The sequence below is a fragment of the Meles meles genome, chromosome 21 (assembly GCF_922984935.1).
Source record: "Meles meles chromosome 21, mMelMel3.1 paternal haplotype, whole genome shotgun sequence".
Classification (NCBI taxonomy): Eukaryota; Metazoa; Chordata; class Mammalia; order Carnivora; family Mustelidae; genus Meles; species Meles meles.
Genome location: NC_060086.1, coordinates 13,623,838 through 13,640,333, shown reverse-complemented (window position 1 = coordinate 13,640,333; position 16,496 = coordinate 13,623,838). Strand labels below are relative to the sequence as shown.

Sequence of the window (16,496 nt, the reverse complement as noted above, 5' to 3'; positions counted from 1 at the left end):
TGAGCAGCTGTGAAAAAGCCAACCTAGCATGCCGGCCGGGACCGCACAGGTTCAGTAGGAGCGAGGCTGGGAAGGCGTGTCCGAGGAGGGACGCAGGGCATTCGAATGGGGCGGGACTATAATTTCCATCATGGAGGGCACAGCCATGGCCACGGGCAGAGCCAAACTGACCGTATCCTTCCAGAGAGCAGAGCCAAGCTGTCACCGCCACTGCCCCGAAAATAGCGGCCGTCCCTCCACCCCAGAACTCAGCCTCCCTCCCTTAGTGTCTGAAACTAAGAGCACGCAGGCCTGGATTGGCCATTTGTCCCATTCAGAGCCTCTCTGATTTAAGTACCTCCAACAAATGATCCCTCTCCTCCAGGGAGAGCCCCTGAGAAGATGGGGGACAGCAGGAAGTCTCCCCAGGCAGGGTTCCCAAAGACAGCCAAGCACCTTTGTATGTCCTGTGTGCTGGGGGGTGGGGGGCGGGAGGGACAAAAGCAGGACATTATCTTGTCACCTCCATCAGGATCCAGTCCCTTTGATCTGGGCAAGACAGCCACAGGGAAGAGAGGGAGGCGGAGGCAGGGGTGCTGGCTTGCCGGCTTCCCCAGCCGCCCACCCCCTCCCCCGCCCCACCAGCTGGTCCCTGGCCCTGCCTCCTCACCAGAAGCAGGAGGGAGCTGGCTCCGGAACAGCGGCCAAGTACAAGCAGAACCAGCTAATCCTCGCTTTCTTCTTTCTTGGATTCCAGTTCCGGGAGAGCCTCCGAGTTTCATCTCGGTGACACCGCACACCACCTCCTCTGTCCTGATCCAGTGGCGGGTAAGGCCCGGGAAGGGCAGGGTGGTTCCTGAACCTGCCTCTGAGGCTGGAACCTGTCTGCCGCTGGTCCCCGTGTCTGAGGGTCAGTGGCAGGTCACGGGACTCCGCGTAGTTGGCATGCCCACTGCAGACCCCCTGAGCCGCGCTGTGGGAAGGAGCCTGAGCACGGCTCCCTGGGAGGGCCGGCAGGATGGCAGGGCTGGTACGGGGCATCTGGGCTGAATGTCCCAGACATTTGGGGAAGGACGGCCCAGCAGACCTCCATGATACACACAGAACTAGGTGGCATCGGACAGGGCAGCGAAACCTTAGGCTAGGGAGTGATCTTTCCTACAGGAATCATCCGCTAAGATCCGCTAGTCATCCGGTATTAGACAAAATACCCATGGGGTTACGTGCATCCTCCCTATGTGCCCGTGTTACTCCTCAGTGAACAGTCCCGTCAAGGCACCTTATCCTAGATAATCGAATAACGTTGGGGGACCGTGAACAGTAACATGGCGTCAAAAGGATACTCTGCTCTCTCTTGGCCTCATTTCCAATTTGGGTACTTTTGTCAACAGCAATGTGCATGGAAGACAAAAATAAGAGAGGGGAGAACTGCGAGAAGGGCTGCCCCAGCCCAGGGCAAGCCCAGCGAGGGTGCTCATGGGTCTGTGGAGAGGGCCCAACCAGGCCAGGGGGTAGGTTTCAGCAGCTGGTCTGAACCCAGGCCGGACAGAACCAGCACAGCAGCGGGCAGGGCCGAGGGCAGCAATGAGAACATCGTGGGGCCTCTGGGCAGCCAGGGAAGTTCCTGAACCCAGAATGGGGTGGCCTTCCAGAGGAGGGCAGTGCCTAGAGCCGGGCTGTGGGGTCGGAGCGGGGAGCAGGTGCGCTGGTCTGTGTCCACTGTGGCCACACTGGGCTGGTGGTCCATGGAGGGATCCGTGCAGCCCAGCTGCTTCTCTTGATGAGATGTCCAGGGGAGTGCCAGCATCACATCCAGACCAGGCGGGCGGGAGGGGCGGTTCGAGGTCAAGAGATGTAGGGGCCCAGGTAATGTTGAAACTTAGAGCAAACTGTGGCTTGGACGTGGCCTTTGAGAGGCAGAGGCTGTGCCCAACCAGGGACAGAGACTGGCAAGAGGGGAGGACTGGAAGGGACTCCCTTGGAAAGGGATGGACCAGAGAGCATGGGTGGGCAAACCACCCATGTTTGTGTCGGGAAACCCAGAGGAGGCTCCTGGGGGACTGCCGTACAGGGACCGCCTCCAGGCGCCTTGTAGGCCAGGATAGAGCATGCCAGAGACCCCTCCAGGCTAGAACTGGTACCCAGCAAGGAGCAAGGGGGAGAGAAGTCAGGAGCCCTCCCAGCCTCCCGGGGCTGCTAACGGAGCAGGGTGCTGGGCAGGAAGTCAGGGCAGGCAGACAGGGTTGGGATGTGTGTGTCAGCCATGAGGGGGCTCCCGGAATTCTCAGGGTGGCTCCTAACTGCTCAAGGTTCCCGCTGTCTCCCCTGGTGGGGCAGCTCAGTGGCAGCGGTGCCTGTTAATCCACTCGCATGCAGTTTGACCCCGAGCAAGGAGCACAGGTGGAAACCCCAAACGGGTCAAACGAACAGACTTGCCACGGCTGCTCCGGAAGGGACGAGAGCCAGACGTACATAGCACGGGCTCCGAGCCACACGCAGACTCTCCAGGTACTGATGGAGTGGCTGTGAGCTCCTCCTTCTCTCCACTGCCGAGTGACATGTCTCGGAAGTGAGGGAATCCTTACAGGTGATCAGGAGACAGTTCCAGATGTCTTCCAGTAAATATGGAAACTCACTGCCTGGCGTTCTGTCTTTTGCAGCCTCACCAGAGTGTGGGGAAAGGATGGGGGCTGGCTCCCCCTGCCTCTGGGCGGCCTCATCCCCTGAGCTTGTCTCGAGCTCCACTGGCTCTAGGTCCCACTGACTCTAGGTCCATTTGCCAGCAGGCCCCAGCAGGCCTCTCTGGCTCCTGTTCTTTCTCTGTAAAAATAGGAGGTCAAAGGTGACCTCCAGGGTCTCTGAGGCAAGGCCCCCATTAGGTCCCACACCCCTGACTTCCATTAGGGCCTTTGGTGGGAGGTGGGAGACGTTCAAAGTGGGAATTCAAGGTCCCAAGAGCTTCTGTTTCCCACCCTTTACTAACTTAATCGACCCAAACATTGGTCTTCTCTACTGTGCTAAATTTTACCAGAAATTTAGCATTTTCTTTGTACATGTGGCAATTGGCTAGCCGGTAACTAGGTAAGCTCCTTTCCTATAAAAGCAGCTTAGAGGCTTGGGAGGGACCATCACCTCCACACGGTGGCTGTCGTCCCCCACCGTCCCGGCCCCCATGCCCGCGGGGGGCTCCGAGCCCCCATGGTTGTGGTTGGACAGCTCTGTGAATGGCGGAGAGCTGTACCAAAGGAACTTGGCATGCGTGTCCATCAGCTGTCCCCGTTCAGAGCCCAGCAGAACAAACTAATTGCAAGGAGCCCAGAGCAGGAGGTGGTCAATATGATGTATTGTAGAAATAAATGCTTGTCAACTGCCAGGCAGTTGAAGTATAATTAAAATTATGAGTAATTTACTAAATCAGCACGAACAGAACAAAGAGACTATGTTTAAATACAGATTTGCATTCCAAATGAAATGTTTCACCTGTAAACCCCTTTTTTTCCAGTAATTTGTTTAAAAATGCGAACACCGCCTGTAATTTCAAGGCTGCTGACCCACTTAAACGTCTCCTCTGTAGAAACTTGTCAGGTTTGATTTTTCCTGGTAGGATAATCAATCCCTGCCTTTAATGGGGTCCAGCGCAATTTGAAATCTGAGGATTTGAGCGTGTGTTCTAGACAGTGGCGGCACTGTGTTCACACCGAGTGCCACTCATAATGAACACCGGCCTTTCTGAGTTGCTCACAACATTGAAGCTGGCTGCTCAGAAACTTCCAGTGGCTCATACGGTCTGTCACTCAAGTGGAGGTCCCGGCAGGGGCTAGAGACTTCCCTAAGTGGATTTTCAGGCCATTTTTTAGCAAAACAAAAAACTTCTTAGCAATAGATCACATCATGCACCTTGGCCCCAGCAGAGCATGGACTCAGGGTTGTGACAGACGCTTCCGCAGAGGAGCTTGACCGCCACCCATACAGAGGGGAGAGGGCCGCGGGGCTCTTCAGGACACATTTGGGGTTTGTTCCTTCCCTCACATGGGCTCCATCCCCTGCAGAGGACCAGATCCTGTGTAGGGTCTGAGCACCCAGAGGGGGACAAGCCAGACTCCAGGCCTTGCAGAGCTTCTGTTCACTGGGCAGAGCCCTAGAACGTGTTACTGGGAAGACAGTGAAGGGGGAGCTGGGAGGGGGCTTCTGACTGTGTGTTGTAAGATGAACGCCCCCCCCCATTGCTCCCAGGTAAATGGCAGAGATGGGCATCTGGGCATCACCCACAACGGGGCAAAGGCTTAGGGGTGTGACAACCCCTGGGACTCAGCACCAGGCGTCAAGGGAAGGCACGTTGGAACCAGGTTTTCTAAGGCTTCCTGTGCTACAACATCTCCCTGACAGAGGGCCAGTCAAGGATGAAACCAACCCGAGATGGGATGATCTTGGATGTCAGCAAATCAAGCTCACACCCACAAGCCCTAAGTGAGTGCCTGCCAAGACCAAAGCTTGTCATGGGTGCTGCAGGGAAACAGCAACAAAAAAATATAGCCCTGGACTTACAACTAGTCAGTGTGGAGGCAGAAACAGCAGGCGCAGTGTGGTCAGGACCGAGGGCTGTAGAGCAGGTCTGTGGCTGAAAGGGAACCCTCTGTCCAGAGTCACAGGAGGCGCTAGACCCCATCGGGCCAGATTTCCACCGGCTATGAGCACAGGGCTGAGCCTGGGTGGGTGAGCCACCAGCCCAAGCCCACACTGCAAGGAGCCAGGACTTGAATCCAGAGCCTGAACATGGCCCATGGCTTCTAGAACGCTCCATGTGTCACACGGAGCTGCCCTACTGATACCTCCCAGGGGGTCCAGAGTCTTTCACACATGACAGATGTGTCTTCTCCGAACTCTAGAAATAGAAGGTGTGGTTAAACCCAATTCCAAATCCCATGTTGGCAGGCCTCAGAGTCGCCATGGAGCCTACCCTTCCTCTGCCCAGGACCTACTACAACCTTCACGAGGCCGCCCCAGGCTACATGGCCACCCGAGCCCTTCCCCGAGCCCAGAGGGCAGCATTGGGGCGTGTCCCACTATGTCACGGGTAGCAGCTCTGCCTGTCAGATGCGGACATGGCCTCTTCTCCTTGCGCCTCGAAAGCACCCTCTCCTCCTTCACCAGAAGTGTCCGTGAGCCCAGGATCTATGGCCTCGGCCCTTCCTCTCCAACCTCCAGCCCTAGGATGTGCGTGGACACACACGCCATGTTTGCTGCCTATTGCGTCTTCAGATGGAAGAGATGCACCAGACAGGGTCTGGAGGAGGGGCTCAGAGCTTCCATGCCCTCCACCCCAGATCTCTGCGTGTTCACAGACTCGGGAGCTCTCCGAACCCCATCCTCTAGGGTTGTCCTGGATGCTTCATTGCACAGGCTTGACTGATGAAAGCACCGACCATTGGCCATTGATTGAAACTCCAGCCCCTCTCCTGTCCCCAGAAGTCAGGGTTGGGTCCCTCTGATCACGAGGTTGGTTCTCCTGGTGACCAGCCCATATTCTCATTCACATGACAAGTGACAGCTTTGTCACTCTGGACAAAGACACGTGTATAAGGAACATATTTGGCTCATCTGAATGATGAAATAGATACTCTTCTCCTAAGTCACGGTATTGCAACGCATCGCCCGTCTCTGCTTCCGGCTCCCATGAAGCTCTCCCAGGGCTGTGCGCAAGGGGCTCTCCCAAGGACTTTCGGATCTTCTCATTGCCTCAGTATTTGTCAAATGATGGCTAGACCCTAAATTGCTTCTCCAAATATGCTCTGTCTTCATGTTCAGCAACTGATAACGTGGAACACACGCTCCCTGTGTGAATTAACGATTATGATACCTTGCTCGCGTTCACCCATCCAAAGTTTGCCATTAGATTTGCAAGCAGCTGTGCTGTTCGTGACCTTCAGACTTGAAGGTAGTCCTGTTTGTTTGGGGGTTTGGGGGGGTTGGGAGGTTTAGCTTGTATTTGCAGGACTCAGGACTCTCTATATGCACACATTTATGGTGGGTCGATTTCTAGACCTGTAGTTGCTGGATTAAAAGGAAAGTGCATTGAAAACCTTGATAAGTAAAACCAAATTATCCTCCGAAAAAGCAACCAGTCATTGGATGAGAGCCCTCCCTACTGCAGTGTGACCTCCTCATAACTGCAAGGTCTGAAAACCCTGTGTCCATGTAAGGTGGCCGCCACACATACCGGGGGTAGGACACCTGCATATCTTCATGGAGGGCACAGCTCCACCCACCGCAAAGGGGTTTTCCTACAACAAAGCTGTGGCCTCTACTATGGGACCAGGACAGCATTTACGACGGTGCTGGTGACACCCCATACACAGCCGCCGTGTGAGTGTCACGGGGAATCCGACGTCCATCCCTATCCCGGGACAAGCTTCACGACTCTGCGCCAGGGGTCCTGGGCGCGCCCTTTGCCCATCTGTCTGGCCACAGCTTGGACGGTTCTTGTCCTTATTTGCCGAGTGTTCCAGAGGACACACGGGACCCAAAGCCCCTGGCCCCCCAGGCCAGCTCTCTGGCTACGGCAGCCCTCCCCAGATTCTTTAATCAACAGGAACTGAGGGGAGGGAGAATGTGGGCTGGACACCTCCGTTCGCTTCGGTGCACAACCCAGTGTGGGTTAAATTCTGAGCCTCAGGGCCCGTCTCCCACCATTCACAGTCCACAGAGTGTCCAAACATTGAATGAGCACCTACCCTACCCCAGGCCCTTCGTACACTAGCTGTCATGGGAGGGACCGTGGGGGTTCTGGCGTAGGTCTGAGTCAGGGCAAGAGTGGGGGTGACCTGGCATGTGGAGCAGTCTCTGCACCCCCCTGTGAATCTGCCACTAGCCTGGGTGGCCGTCAGGGACAGGATGCGGCTAGCTATGGGTGACGCAGAACCAGCCCACATGCATAGCTCCGCAGAGTTCTGGCTTCACCAGGCTTCTCTGCCCACCTGCGACCTGGACTGGAGTCCCCTGCCTTAGCCTGGGCCTCCTACAAGTATGGACTGCACGTGGGATAAGGTGCTCAGCCCACGTTCCGGCACCGGGAAACCCGGGCTCTCAGAGCCCAACCCTCTACCTGAGGGTCCCCTGTGCCCTTCTTCATGAATGTGGCACCTGCCTTTTTGTGCATAAACAACCAGGGACAACCTGTTTGACTTAGTGACTTCTCCAGCGCAGCTGGCTGATCCAGCTTGAAGCGGAAGCTGCTAGGCCCTGCCAGCAGGCTGACCGTGCTGTGTTTGCAGCCTCCAAGGGATGAGAGCCTGAACGGCCTTCTTCAGGGTTACCGGATCTACTACCGGGAGCTGGAGTCCGAGGCATCCTCAGCCACCGTGTCCAAGACGCTCAAAACCCCTTCAGCTTTACGGGCCGAGCTTGCAGGTGAGACGTCCTGGCACAGGTGCCACGCCGTGCACCCAGGAGAGGGACCCTTGTGCATGTTAGCTCTATGCATGGTGGGAAATGCCCTGGACGGCCAGGGGAGATGCAGCTCTCCTCCAGGGGGCATGGCCATTGGGGTGGACAGGTCTGTGGCAGCCCAGGTGTCCACGGACAGCAGTGGCCCACGGAGAGTCCCTGGGCTTGGGGGGCTTACTCCCAGTGTGGAGATCAGGATAGGCTTCCCCGGGAGAGCAGCCATTTGAGATAGGTTGTCAGGGAAAAGAGATTTCACCAAGGACACAAGGACAGGTACGACTCACAAGGGCCTGGCAGAAGTAAGTGCTTAGGAGTTGGGAAGAGCCAAGGGGCTCCTGGAGGGGGCCTTCTGGTGGGCCAGCCAGGAGCACCTGCTTGCGTGAGGCTGGTAGGGTATGTCAGGGAGGGAGGAAAGGAGCCAGGCCCTCCCAGGACACCATGTCACTGCCCCCTCTGGGGGAGGTGGACAGAGGCCGGTCATAGCCTACTACTCTGATGAGGTCCATTCGGGGGGCCCCCCAGCCTCATGGTGTGCACAGCCCTCTCACCCTGAGCCAATCCACCTGCTCCCCTGGCTTGGATCCAACAGCAGTTGAGGCAGCTTCTAGAACTTCTGGAAAGGGCATCTTCCTGTCTCAGAAGGGGGTCAGAGGGTGTCCCCCAAACAGTGTCACAGAAGATTCTTCTTGCCGTGTGACATCCTTATGTCACATCAGAATGTGCGACTCCGGGACTGCATCCCTGCTCTGTCCACCTCCCACCACAGCGCAGGCTGTGCCTTGGGCCTGCCGGGGTCACGGGGCAGCAGACGGGCAGCGGCTGGGCCCGGCTGATCCCAGGAGTGTGCTGACCGGAACCAGTGGCTCATTTGCCTTCCATCCTCTTGGTCACACTCCCACCTGCCCGCCCCGCAGGCATCCCTTGCCGGTGGCCAGATAATATCTTCCTGGGCTTTGTAGCAAAATCAAAACCACAAAATAAAAGAACCCAGGATGCGGTTGGGTCCATTTACCTGCACAGGTGCTCGCAGTCTGTGGCTTGCTCGTCCCCATCCAAGCAGGGCTCTCACCTGAACACAGGCAGGCTGACAACTGTGCCTGCCGCAGGGTGTCTGGAAAAGTTGCCGCCCTGGGAGAAACCCATTTCCTGGCTCCTCGAGTGGTGTTTGCACATTCGTGCCGGAGACTCATCTGATCCCTGTCGCGGGCCAGGTGCCCTGGCTATCTCAGGAAGCCGGGCGGGGACCCCCAGGTTGCTAACGGGGAGTGTAGAGGCAGCAGTGTGGACGGGCAGTGGCTTCTGAGTGTAGCGCTAGCCCGCCCGCCGTGTCTGCAGACATCGTTTGCAGTAACTGTTCCCTGCCTGCTAACTGCCTTTCTGCTTTGCTTACCCCTAATAGCCCAAAGCAGCTTCAAGACGGTGAACAGCAGCTCCACGTTAACGACGTATGAATTAACACGTAAGTGCACGCTGCCTTCAGCAGGAGGCGCCGTGACCGCGGGGCAGGCCGGGGCCAGTGCCAATTGGCCTCTCAGTGGACCAAGTGAGAAGCAGCCTGGATTGATGGCTCTAGTTTCTGGAATTCCCCCTCTCCAGCGCTGCTTCTCAACACACCAGAACCTTCGGGGAGATGGGAAAGGACACTTCCAGAAGCAGAAACTGGGAAGGCATTTGACAGCTGGTCTTTGAGTTTGGGGGAGTCAGACAGAGCCAGAGCTCTTGTCTGCTTCCCTTTGACATTTTCCTTTTACTCTTTATTTAATTGCAGTAAAATATACGCAAAATGTAGCATCATAACCGTTTCTGAACGTGCAGTTCAGGAGCATTAAGCACGTTCACACTGCTGTGCGGCCATCACTGCCCGCCTCCCCAGGGCCCATCCCTCTCGCCGGGCTGAGCCTCTGTCCCCATGAAACACCCACCTCTCCCCCGCCTGGCCCCTGGCACCCACCCTGTCCTTTCTGTCTCTGTGTCGGAGTCCTCCAGGACTGCAGCAGTGCTTGCCCTGCCGTCTGGCTTCTTCCCCTTCCAGCTTCACCCCTGCTGGGGCACAGTTGGGACTCCCCACGTCTTCAAGACTGAGTAGCGCCCCACTGCGTGCACTCACCTGGTTCGGCGGCCCGTTCAGCACCCCTTCCCTCTGGCTGTGCCACCTTGCTTGCTCTCACGCTCCTGCCCCTCGCAGGGTTCCATGGTCCAGAGGCAGGGCGAAGGGGCCCCACAGTGTGACTCCCCCCTGTGCCGGGAGCTTCCCTGGACTGGCACGTGGATAAACGAGAGGGGAGGAGGAGGGGCTGGCCCTTCCCGAGGCCCTAAAGTGTGTGAGCAACACCCCACCACGTCGCAGGCAGCGCCTGGGCAGCTCGCCCTGCCCTCGTGGCCGGAGTGGGAGTCGGGGCGGGGAGACTCAGGCATGCCCTTTTCTCCTCCACTCGGCTCCCCTAAACACGACTCTATGGCCTGCAGTCCGCCCCGCATCCCTACCCAGCCGCCACCCCTCCACCCAGCGCCTCGTCTCCCATGACACCCGACTGAGGAGCAGCTTAGGGAGTTCGGTGCAGCCCGGGTCCCGGAGACAAGGCTTCCCGGGCTGGACCTCCAGGCTTTGCAGTCCTGGTCTGGGTTATGAAGGAGAGGGGCCCCGACTGTGACCGTGCCCATGTCCACCCTGGCTTGTCTCCACTGATGGTGAGGAGACGCATGGTGCCCAGGCATGGGGGTGGGGCAAACAGGCCAGGCAGGTGCATGAGCCACAGAAGGCGGCACAGCTGCAGCCAGGCTGAGGGCAGGGAAGGTGGGTCCCTGCATGTCCCTGAAGCTGGCGGGGCAGGAACCTGGTGTTCTGATTCACTGAACCTCTGCAGACCCCAGCAGGGGAGATCTGAAGCCTGAGCTAAGTCACCATTCACTCAGGGGTCAGACCCGCACACAGGGCCTCAGGAAAGCCCAGCAACGATGAAGCAGTATTAACTGCTTCCAGAGTGTTCTCACTGACAGGTCAGCTGCTTCGGCCCTGTCGCTCGGCTCGGCCTGTGGAACCCTATATATGTGGTTTCACGTGCCCTTGTCTTCCCGGGACGTGGTGGTTAAAAACTCAGAGGCCTTTGTGTTGCCAGTGCATTTCCTCCTTAAACACCAGGGTCTTCCTTGTCCGTTCTTACGGAGAGATTCTGGGCCACAGGCTGGCCTACATCACATCCTGCCGCCTGCACTCTTCCCTCCGGTAGGAGGCCTGCGGCCGCACACAGTGGCTGCTCATCTGGGCCAGGGAAGGAGAAGGAGGCCGCTCCAGAGACACTCGGGGGATGCCCCCACTCTGCCCCGTGGCCCTGTGGTGGTGCTCCAAGGCAGAGAGGTGGTCCCGGGCCAGCTGACCTGCCTCCTTCCACCTGTAGGTCTGAAGAGGTACCGGCGCTACGAGGTCATCCTGACGGCCTACAACATCATCGGCGAGAGCCCGGCCAGCGCACCCGTGGAGGTGTTCGTCGGCGAGGCTGGTAAGCTCGGGGCACAACTGGCCTCCGGGAAGCCTGGCATGGCGCCCTCAGGGGCCGGCAGCGTGCCCACGTTGAGGAGCCTGGTGCTGCCACCTGCGCCTCCAGGAGGTTCCAGGTTCTTTCCTGGGAAAGACTGGATCTGCCAAGGGCTGGGCTGACCTGGCAGCTTGAGAGACCCATGCAGTCTTGCTTTCAGACTCAGGGATTGATTTTTACCTCCAGAGCCCTCCTTATGCTTCCCAGGATGTGGTCCGGGGGGGAGGCTGCTGCCTCCACGGGAATCCAAGTGCGTGGGGACCTTGGCCTCTGCCGGGATGTTTGTGCTCAGGGTCCCACAGTTCCTGGCGGGGCCCCAGCGCCTGCCTGTCACACACGTCAGCCTGACCCCCCAGTAACCGCCCGGTCTCCGGTCTGGGAAAATCACATGGATCATTGTTTGTACCCCTGTTAGATAAGACGCGGCCTGAGTTTGTTTCCAGGGCTGTCCCTTGTGTGGAGGCTTCAGAGAGACGTCGTGTCATGTTGAGAGCAGATGGGCTCCTGTCTGACCCAAGGGCGCTGCCCGCTCTCCCCTCCTCTGCCGGGGCTCCTGCTCAGCTCAGGTCAGCCGGGGTGGTGAGAGCGCCGTGCTTCAGGCCGGGAACCACGGGAATTCCCTCTGAGGTCAGAGCCCCAGGCTTGCAGGAGATGGCGGCTGGGCCACTGGGCCAGCCTGTGGAAATGTGTCAGGTGACCTTTCGATATTTGGAGAGGTTACTGTTAGAAACCGAACGACTGCACTGGGGGCCTAACTGAGCAGGACTTTTCTGGAACGGTCAAGCAACATTTACACCAAGTGAGGCCGAGTGAAATGTGATGCCTGGAGCGTGGGCTGTGCTGGTGGCTCTGTACGTCTGTCCCCAGGGGTTAAGCGGTGTGGCAAGATGGGGCCTGGGCAGCCAGTGTTCCGGGCAGATGCGCCTCCCCTCAGAGGATCCTCCCTCCCCGGGCCGAGGCCAGGCAGGAGTACAGGCAGGGAGGGGACAGGACGTGCCCAGTGGCATCTAGAAGGTGGGCGCTCCAGCCCTCTCTGGCTCCTGGGCCCACGCTGGTCAGCACGGGGGTCTGCCAGCCAGCTGGAACCGCAGCACCCAACAGCCCGTTGGCGGCCTGCATCGGGGGCCCGGGGCACTGGAGGCAGAGCCTGAGTCATGGGGGCCCAGGCAGACGCTCCAAGGAGAAGACTAGAGCCAGGGAGGGAGGCAGGCAGGCATGGGGGGCCGTGTGCACTGGCCAGGTCACCTTGGGCCTGAAGTCCAGCTCCGTGCTCCATGCCATGCTCCACTCCATGCTCTCCTCCGTGCTCCGCTCCGTCCTCTGTTCTGTGCTCTCCTCCGTGCTCCGTGCCATCCTCCACTCTGTGCTCTCCTCTGTGCTCTGAGCCATGCCCCGTGCCATGCTCCACGCTCTCCTCTATGCTCCACTCTGTGCTCCGGTCCATGCTCTGCTCCATGCTCCGTGCCATGCTGGCGGGTTAGCGAACATCGGGGCAAACCACAAGCAGCGTGAAGTCAGCCATCCCCCCAACCCTGAAGCAGAGGGTGCGATCTGGAGCACACACCCTGTGCACGGCTGTGGTGCATCCATCACCCCCGGGGGACAGAGCCCTACTTCCTGGATAGAAGCCCCTGCCATCCAGCTGTACCTCCTCCCCTGTCCTGCTTCCCGGCTGGCCAGTGGCCTGGAGGTTCCCGTCTAGGAATCTGTGCAGAATGTCTCATAGCACCTGCGCCCATGAGCAGGGTGCTTTCACCGGACGCGGCAGCACCTTGTCTCATGACTGGGAACGTTTCGCCATGTGCACACTCAGGTTTTGTCTCTTCCCGTCCGCAGGGGGACACTTGGCTGGTCCCCGCCATCTGGGTGCTATGAGGACATTATCCAGGAGCGGAGCTAATGCAGGCCCTGGCAGATGAAATCAGGGAGTCTTTGGTGTTTGGATAGAAAAAACAGGGAAGCAGACTTCTCAGCGTGCATTGGCTGCTCTGGAATAAAGTCCACCATTTGTAGGCGGCTCTGCCAGTTACTGGCTGTGTGACCATGGGCAAGTCCCTTGAACCCTCTGGGCCCCAGACTTGAGGAATCACAGTGTAGAGAGGAGCACTGTGAGCTAGGACTAAGGATACTCGGAGCCTCATGCCGACTCTGTCCCTAACTTGTCTGTCCTTCATACAGGATGAATGTGGAGAACGTGACCACACAGGGTGGGTCAGTATTTGTGAATGAATGGTTGAGACTCTGGGTGAGTTACTTAACTCCCTTGGCCTCATCTGCAGAGCAAGGTGTTTAGAATAGGGGGTCTCTGGGTCTAGCCCAAACATACAGGATTTAAGTCTGTTTCACCTCATGAAGACAAGGTAATTTTTAGGAAATTTCTCATTGAGATTGATTTCTGAGTCCAGGCATCACAAATGGGTAAAAATAATACATCAATATGGACTCCAGTTCGCCGGAAATAAAAGCCCAGCCCAAACAGGCTTAGGCTGAAGGAATCATATATTAACCCATGTAACAGAAAAGTTGAAGGTCCAGCTTCAGGCATGGCTGCATCCAGCACCCTAACAGGCTGGTTTGATGGCCCGTCTTGGCTCCACTGTCCTGTCAGTTTGCTCTTATCTTGGAGAGGCTCCTTGTTACAGTGGCCCTGCTGCGGCAGCAAGAAGGTAGCTTCCCTTCAGTGATGTCTGCAGAGGAAACCCACTCGGTCCCAAGAGCCAGCCTTTAGTGATATGCCCATCTGCAGACCAGATGCAGTGGCCAGCAGCCTGAGGTCCCCAAAGCGAGGTGATGATGTCATCTCTACCTGGGCCCCTGGACCAGATGGGAGGAAGGATCCCCAGGGTAATGGGTGCTCCCTGCCACAGTCCACATGCATGGATGGCAGAGTGCCAGTGACCAGAGCTGCTTCAGAGAGGGGTGAGAGACTGTGTGGTGTGCCATGTACATAACTGCTGTCCCAGTTGTCCCCACTGAGATCTCCAAGCCCATCTCTGTGTTCTCGGGGTCCTGGGTACTACAGGGCTAGAAAAAGGAGCCCACATCCTGGCCTTCGAGACATGTGCTACTCAAGGATGGGCCCCCACTTTCCGGCGAAGGCTATCCTCCAGCCCTGGGATAATGACATCAGCCGCTGCCTGTGTTTCCAGGCCTCCCAAGCCGTTCTCCCCTGGAGCAGACTCCAACTGTGTCATCTAGAGTCCCTGCTCTTGCTCCCTGTCCTGGGAGGCCCACTTTGGGGCCATGCCTCTGGGAGTAGCCATCTCCTCCCTCTCTCCGGGCAGAGCTGGGGTTCCCTCCTCTCTTCCGGAACACATTGCACACACAGCTTTCTGCACTCGCCGTCTGTGGTCTGTCTGTGCTCAGTGCCCCACAGAGCGGAGAGCACCTCCTCTCCACCCCACTGTCCTTAGGACTCCATGGTTTGCCAGCAATGCTGTGGGGAAGGAGTGGGGGAGGGACAAGACCAGATTAGACAGGAAGGAGGGAAGCCGGCAGCCCTGCTGGGAAGCATGAACACCGGAGACAAATGACAGCAGGCAGTGCCATGTGGGGGTGGGGATCCCCAGGGCCAGGGACACACAGGAAGTGCCCTAACAGAGGCTTCAGCCCCAGCTCCTATTTGCCCCGTCACCCCTGCCCATTCAAGAAGGACAGGCATCTGGGGACCCCAGAAACCTAAGGGCTTCTGACAACAGAGCAGACCTGACTGGCCCCAAACCAAGCCCAGGGCTTTCTGTTCTGAGCCTTGTTCTGTTTTGGTTAAAAATTGATTGCACCCTGAATGCTTTGTGGGGACCACTGAAGGCAGAGCACCTGTTTTCTGCTCTGATGGTGGGGGCTGTGGAAGCAGAGACCCCACACACACATACACACCCTGCTGCCAGGGAAAGGGGATAACAGCCCTCAATCTCATGGAGCAGGGACCCCTCGCCCCATCGACACCATCCCAGCTGCCCCATCAGGACCCTGCAGCCCCCCAACTCTATTGTGCAGGCCAAGGCCCCCGGAGTTGGTGGGCTCGTACCAAGTGGTCTTATCTGGGGAGACAGGGGTGTTGTTGAGGCCCTGTGAATTGGGGTTCGATTTCCTGAAGCAACAGGCCCAGGCGCCTCTGTCGTAGGTCATAACGAAGATTCAGTGAGCCTGAAGAATGACAGGTCCTTGGCCTGGCGCCTGGCCCGGGGATGCACGGACAGCAGTCATGCCACCCTCCCTCCAGGGGTGAGGCAGGGTGAACAGCCCGCGCCCACCTCTAGCCCTGCTTCCCCTCTGAGCCTCAGCCCAGGTTTAAAGGAAGAATGCGCCCCCTCTCCCAACTCAGACGAGCCCATCCACAGAGCTGAGATGGTTGTGGCAGAGGAGAGGAAAGCCACTGTCAACCCCGAGAAAGCTCTGGCCAGACAGGGTGATAGTGGCCAGGAGCAGTTTTGGCCCAGGAAGTGACTGAAGAGGCCAAGGGCTCGGCCTGGGCCTAAGCTGCTGGCCCGGACACACCTAATGTTCAGAGGCTGGCCGGGGGCCCGGAGACTGCGGGCTGGCTCCAGGATGAGGGGCTAAGGGGCATGCTGCATAGCCCGCAGAGTCAGGGTCGATGCATGGCCCAGGTGTGACCATCTGGGAGAGCCATGGGCGCCTGGGGAAAGGCAGGCTTCCATGGAGGGGAAGGGTGCATGCACAGAGGCCTCATGGGGCAGCAGTCTTGCTCCAGGGGAGGAAACACAGGGTCGGTCTCACCCTTTGACTCTCTGCCCCGAAAAGCTGCCATCACAGAGATCGCCACGCAGGGGAATAGGCAATCCACGGAGGCTTCTGGGCAGGATGGGCTCACAAGGTCGGGCTTCACAGCAGTCCTGCCGGGGAAGCCATCAGTCCCTTTTGCATATGGCCAAAAAAAGCTCCAAGAGAGGTCTGGCCACCAGGCCCAGGGCCACCTCCTGGCCTGACCATGCTGTCACTGACCTTGGACAGGTGTTTCTCTGCCAGGGCCCCGAAAGCAAAGTCAGAACCCTGCCGAACTTAGAGCAGCCCCTCTGGCCATCAGGAGCCCCTCTGCCTCGTGTGGGGCAGGAGAGTGGGAGGACAAGCAGTATGGGGCAGTGGGCTGAGACCAGTCTTGGGGCAGTTACTCCTCTAGCCTTTGTTTTCTGTTCTACGAAATGGGATGAGCCCTGATCCCAAGCAAGGCACACTCCAAGGCCCTCTGGCTGCTGGGGGACGAGCGATGGAAAGAGAAGCCCAGATGGTGTCTGGGGGTGGCGGTTGCCCTGAGCTGGGCCGTCGGCAGCAGCTCACAGGGGGCCCGGTGGGGGTTTTCAACCAAACCTTCGAGGCTCCCCTTGCTCCCCCTTTTCCACTGCTTCAATGGTGACAAGCCCAGCATTGGCTTTCCCAGGCTGGCCACAACCTCCCCATCCCTGTGGTCCCACAGGCATTAGGCCCAGGCAAAACCTGGCTGGGACTTTACCCCCAACTGCCAGCCCCATGGTGTCAGGGCGGCCAGGCCCGTGCAGCCCGTCTGTCCTGAGGCTACAGCGTGGT

At 58.3% G+C, this 16,496-nt stretch overlaps 1 protein-coding gene across 3 annotated transcripts in view; it reads left to right on the top strand.

The window, feature by feature from the left end:
• Window positions 1–16,496, top strand: part of SDK1 (sidekick cell adhesion molecule 1) — a 919,871-nt gene that overhangs the window by 848,644 nt on the left and 54,731 nt on the right. For all 3 annotated transcript variants that reach the window (XM_045993982.1, XM_045993985.1, XM_045993983.1), the window contains 4 exons: window positions 737–807; window positions 7,251–7,386; window positions 8,822–8,881; window positions 10,818–10,919. In XM_045993982.1, coding sequence (XP_045849938.1) covers window positions 737–807; window positions 7,251–7,386; window positions 8,822–8,881; window positions 10,818–10,919 — 369 coding nt within the window. The remainder of the gene's footprint in view (window positions 1–736; window positions 808–7,250; window positions 7,387–8,821; window positions 8,882–10,817; window positions 10,920–16,496) is intronic.